The sequence below is a fragment of the Cebus imitator genome, unplaced genomic scaffold (assembly GCF_001604975.1).
Source record: "Cebus imitator isolate Cc_AM_T3 unplaced genomic scaffold, Cebus_imitator-1.0 Scaffold42, whole genome shotgun sequence".
In the NCBI taxonomy this organism is placed as follows: domain Eukaryota; kingdom Metazoa; phylum Chordata; class Mammalia; order Primates; family Cebidae; genus Cebus; species Cebus imitator.
The window spans coordinates 12519528-12525365 of NW_016107357.1; the positions used below are offsets into that span (position 1 = coordinate 12519528).

A 5838-nucleotide genomic window follows, 5' to 3' on the forward strand; every position below is an offset into this window, starting at 1 on the left:
GCTTTTTTTTTGAGCTAGATGATGATCAATTTGAAGTTTCTAAAGATGACATTCTTACTAATTTAGTGCTTATTCTTAGTAATTTTCTTTGTCGTGTTTTCAGGACTACAGGAATATGTGGAAGCTGTCTCTTTTCAACACTTCATCAAAACACGATCATTAATCAGTATGGAGGAAATTAATAAACAGTTGATATTTACGACTGAAGACAGTGGGAAAGAAAATAAGACTGTGAGAACTTAAAATTTATTTCACATTTATTTTATAATTTATATCACAGTGTGATGATTCTGGTAGATTTACTGGCTTATAATGCTAAGATTGAGATGGGAATGTTCTTTCTAAAGTGTGGTTCTCAACTAGGAAACAGTCTTTTTAAATATTTCAGTTAGTGGATAGAACAAGAACAACTATGGGCATATTGAGAAAGTAATGCTCTTTACCTAAAGCATTATGGAGTGATTATTGCAAATCCTCTTTTGGTTTTACTATTTTTCACATGCCCTGTAAGGTTTATAAACACTATCTTATTTAATTCTTTTGTTAGCCTTATGTGGTAAGCATTATTACTCTCATTTTACAGAGGAAAAAACAGGCTTTTAGAGAGTTTAAGTGACTTACTAGAAGCCACACAACTAAAAAGTGTGGCAGAGCTAAGATTTGAAGTTAGGTATTTTGAATCCAAGCTTGTGCCTTTGTCCTCTCTGCCAGTGCATCTCACAGTGTGCTGCAGGGATCCCTCGTATCAGGCACCTACCTCAAAGGCTTGTTTTAAAGGATTTGACTTAAAGATTATTAATTCGGCAATATATAGCACCTGACACATAAGTGCTCAGTAGTCTGCTGTTATAGTTTTTATATAGTGAGAGCTGTTAATCATTTACTCAGTTCATAATGCTTGTATCTGAAATTCATGTAGTTTTTTTGAATTAAGAAAAAAAACTTTTGCAGTTTGACTTTTAAACAAATACTATTTTTTTCCTTCTGGGTTTCAAGATATAACATTCAGGCAATAAGGTAAGCTGTATTGACTGATACTTTCTGAGATACCAGTACACTTAAAGATCAAATTAAATAATTAAAAAAAATTTTTTTTTGTCTTTTTGAAATAATTTTTTTAAACACCAATTATTTGGGATAGGTAGGTAGGAGATGGAAGATGCTGCAGAAATAATATTTTCTTGAATATCGACTAAAATATTAATACAAATGAGACTAATTTGGCATGACAGGTAGAACTTTAAGGAAGCCATGTATTTTCTTAACTTTTTAAACTATGTGAAGTTTATTAAGGAGGAAATTTATTTTGAGAAGTAAAATTTCTTCATATTTTTTATTTATCTAGTGTAGAATGAATTACACAAAGAAGAAAAGTAGGCATATTTGACCCTGCTTCTTACATAATATTGAAGAAGTTACTACACTTCCCTTTAAAGTTCTCTTTAATATCAAAAGGAAAATATTGGGGAAAAGGCCAGAAAATTTAGAATCAAAGTACTGTTTTCAGAACTTAGGTACTAGATTACTTTAAGATTATGGGGCTATGATATTCATATACACATTTCAAATTGCTAAGACTATCTTCATAAATAACTTTTAGTGCTAAAGATTCTTGGTGCTTGGTGCTGAAATTTCTGGGAATTTGATTGGAAAAGGTATTTTGCTCTGATTTGCCTGTTAGGAATATTTTCAAAAGTATTTAATTTTTAAAATTTCTTATTGTGAAGAATTTCAAACATGCAGAAAAATAGAATGGAAACACATAGTGCCACTAAGTAGCTGTCATGTTATCTGTGATGTTTCTTGGACCTCACACCATATGCTAAGTAATGAGGATGTTGCACCAGATGGTCTCTGAAGAGTCCAAACAATGTATTAGGATTCATGTATTAGATACATAGCAAAGAGTGATCTTAATAAAAATATATCCCTAGTCTCAGCTTATATTTAAACTTCCTTTAAACTTCACTCAAAAGAATTATCTCATTAGCTCCTCAAATGCGCAATTCTTACTTGCACACCTTTGTACTTCTCACTTCCTAAAATGTCCTTTGATGTAATTGCAACTTTACCTACTCTTTTATACATATAGTCTTTTAATAACAATTTAGGCATTGTCTCTACCAGAAAGAATTTAATAGAGGGACATCAATGTGGAGAGAGATTTACATGATGATGGTAATCATGGTAGCAGCTGGCATTTGTTGAATATTTACTTTGTGTTGGGCATTATGCCAAGAACTTGGTAACTGTTATTTAATCCTTAAGATAAACCTCTGAGGTAGGTACTGTTATCCCATTTTACAGATGAGGAAACTGAGGTTTTAGAGAGATGAAATAACTTGCCCAAGGGCATACACCTTATGAAGCAAGGTCCTGGAAGAGGTGGGAGGAGATGGGTCAAGGTCATTTGGAAGAGTTAACCTCAAACAAGAGGAGGGACAACTCATCATCTGAGACTGGAGGATAGAAGGTAAAGATGGGTGTGGATATAATTTTTTTATTTTTTTGGTAGGGATAAAGGCAGTTGCAAGAGATTGTGCTAGGTAAGCTGGCAAATGACCAGGTCAGTGAAATTGGGCAAGATTGTCTAGTGAAAGTGAAGAGGTTTGAGACTGAGGAGAGTGGTGAAAGGTTTGAAACAGTGTTTAAAGAGGCTGGAGAGAGAACCATCTAATCATAAGTAAAACGATTGGAGAGTAATTTGTAGCAGTACAAACTCCACAGTTGTGATTACCATTTAGCTCAGTGACTGGTGCTCAGCCACCTGAAACAGGGACTAATGAGTAGATTTTAGCATTGATAAAGGATTCTATTTTTGCTGGTTAGGTGCAAGTAGAAAATACAGCAGTCAAAGGGAATTGAGGATACAGGGAGAGAATAATAAAATGTGATGGTCAGTGCTGAGTAGGGAAAGACAAGAGGCCAGAAAAAGACTAAACGACTTAGGAAAGCATGAATGGATCAGAAACTTGGAGGGCTGTATGATTTTTCCTTTAAGTAAGTAATTGTTGTGCAATAAAGCCATTAAGCCTTAAGAATTTTTTATTGTGTACGTCAAGTGAAGTTGGAAGTAGTTGGTTTCATAATGATATATTTCAAAAGTATCTTGAAGTCATCTGGTTTAATTCACTACCCAGGGCATGGATTCCTCCTATCACATCCCAAATGGTTATTAAGCAAATAGATTTATTTCAGTTAGAAAAAATTATGACTAATTTGCTGTTGATTTTATACTTCTATAATAAATGCAGTACATGCTATATTAACTCTTTTTCACGGTGTACTTTCTTTGTGTGTGTATGTGTGTTTTTTGTTTCTTTACCAGCCTTCCTCTGACGCACAGGATAAGCAGTTTGGTACTTGGAGACTGAAAGTCACACCTGTCGATTACCTTTTGGGAGTGGCTGATTTAACTGGAGAATTGATGCGGATGTGTATTAACAGTGTGGGGAATGGGGACATTGACACCCCCTTTGAAGTGAGCCAGTTTTTACGTCAGGTTTATGATGGGTTTTCATTCATTGGCAACACTGGACCTTACGAGGTTTCTAAGAAGCTGTATACCTTGAAACAAAGTTTGGCCAAAGTGGAGAATGCTTGTTATGCCTTGAAAGTCAGAGGGTCAGAAATTCCAAAACATATGTTGGCAGATGTGTTTTCAGTTAAAACAGAAATGATTGATCAAGAAGAGGGCATTTCTTAGAACGACATTACTCTCATTCTTTTGAGAACTAAGAGACCAATTTGTAAGACTTATTTAGTATTTGATTTAACTTTATTGTGGCTTTTACATAGAAACATATTCAGTTGTACTTGTTTTAAATTGTATACAAGCTGTACATAAAATTAGCCAAATGAATTCATTTCTTATATATCTTAAGAAAGTTTGCATACAGATGTTTGCATATATGCCTTTTTGAATTTTTGCTGGTTAATCTTTATCATTTATCTTTGTAACGTGAACATGCTTCAGAGTGCACTTTTTGCCATAGCCCATTTTATTATTTACTTTGTCTGAAGTTTGGAGTGATAATTTTTAGTGGAAGCAATTTGTAATTTAAGTTGGTTTTATTATATATAGAAAAGATTTTTTAGTTAAACTTGTGGACTTGAGCTTCCTGTTTAAATTTCTTGTTGATATTGTGCCAAGCCAAAAATAGGCTTATTCCATGGAACAAGAATTAAAAATGAATAAGCTATCAACATATAATTTAAGTACAAGTTTAGGGCGGGCACAGTGGCTCATGCCTGTAATCCCAGCACTTTGGGAGGCCAAAGTGGGCCGGTTCACACGGTCAGGAGTTTGAGACCAGCCTGACTGATATGGTGAAACCCCATCTCTACTGAAACTACAAAAATTAGCCAGGCGTGGTGGCATGTGCCTGTAATCCCAGCTACTCAGGAGGCTGAGGCAGGAGAATTGCTTGAACCTGGGAGGCGGAGGTTGCAGTGAGCTGAGATTGTGCCACTGCATTCCAGTCTGGGCACAGAGCAGGACTGTATCTCAAAAAAAAGTACAAGTTTGTAAGGTATTATAGTAAAAATTCACATTTTGGCTGATTTTAGGTCATTTAAAATTTATATAAAACAACCTTCCGTAAAAATTTGACAGATACCCAGATGTTCCTCTCTCCATTTATTTTTTATCACAGAAGGTCTGATAGAGAATTGGAGCTAAATTATAATATTTTTGTTGGTAAAGTTAAGTTGAATTATATACTTGTACATACAATGGAAATGCTTTTAATGGTGATTATTTAGCAATTTTTGTTTTATATTAGGCATGTTTGGAGGCTTTCCTATTCTAGCATTTAAATTTAAATTTTATTAAAATTAAATAATTTAAATCTAGCATTTAAATTTAAATAATTTAAGTCTAGCATTTACATTTAAATAATTATAATGAAGTTTTGAAATACTAAGTTAATCCAGACCTTTAGTTGTCCCATGGTGTTGATAAAGTTGCCAAAGAAAATGTATTATGTACAATTCAGCAATAAGACAGCTGTCAACACAGTTGAGAATAACAATGATTTGCTAGTAATATTTAGAATTTGGAATTTGCCTACTGAAACTAGTTATAGATTATTACTTGTGATGTGAAACTGACTTGAGCATGACAACCAGACATTTCCAGTTGGTTTTGTAAGTTTTGAGAATCTAGATAGTGGGTTTTATTTTTTGAAAGATTAGCTCTGTTTGTAAGGGCTGATTCCTTGAAAATGTGATTTTCCAAAAAAAAAAGAAAGAAAATAAAACATGGACATGCCTAGTAAATTATATTTGTTTGTTTGTTTGTTTGTGTTAGTGAGGGTTTTTTGGTTTCCCAACCTGTAGTCAACTCACTACAGGTGAGTTGGTGCCATTGCTACTGAAATATCTCCACAGTTCATGTAATACTAACTGTGGGTGTTATGCCAGGATGGTAGAGGATCTAAACATACTCCTAGTGTCTCACTTGTAAAATGCTTACTATGGTGGCGTCATGTGTGGTAATGTTTTTCATCTTTAATAGAAATATTAAATCTATTAGAACATCTATTCTAGGATATACTGCTGAAAGTCCCATTACATACTACCAATTGAAGTTAAATTTATCCTGTTAAAAGTACAATAATAGTGGATTGCTAAATGTTTTACAGATGGTTAAAATGGAAGTCTTTTGAATAAAATATTACACTATAGAAATTAAACCTATCGTTTGATCATATTGAGAAATGATGAAACTTGTAGAACTTTTGGTGAAAACGAGAAACCTAATATAGACTAGCTAAATAATGGGGATATATTATTTCTTTAAAAAGCCTAGAGGTAGGGGGGTTTCTAATTTTGACT

General features: G+C 33.6%; 1 protein-coding gene across 1 annotated transcript in view; it reads left to right on the plus strand.

Annotated features, from left to right (window-relative positions):
- The window catches only part of TSNAX (translin associated factor X), a 36917-nt gene extending 31634 nt beyond the window's left edge, over window positions 1–5283 (plus strand). The window contains exons 5-6 of the mRNA XM_017526545.2: window positions 104–231; window positions 3329–5283. Of these exons, the coding sequence (XP_017382034.1) occupies window positions 104–231; window positions 3329–3706 (506 nt within the window). The 3' untranslated portion in view covers window positions 3707–5283. The remainder of the gene's footprint in view (window positions 1–103; window positions 232–3328) is intronic.
- The last annotated feature ends 555 nt before the right edge of the window (window positions 5284–5838 follow it).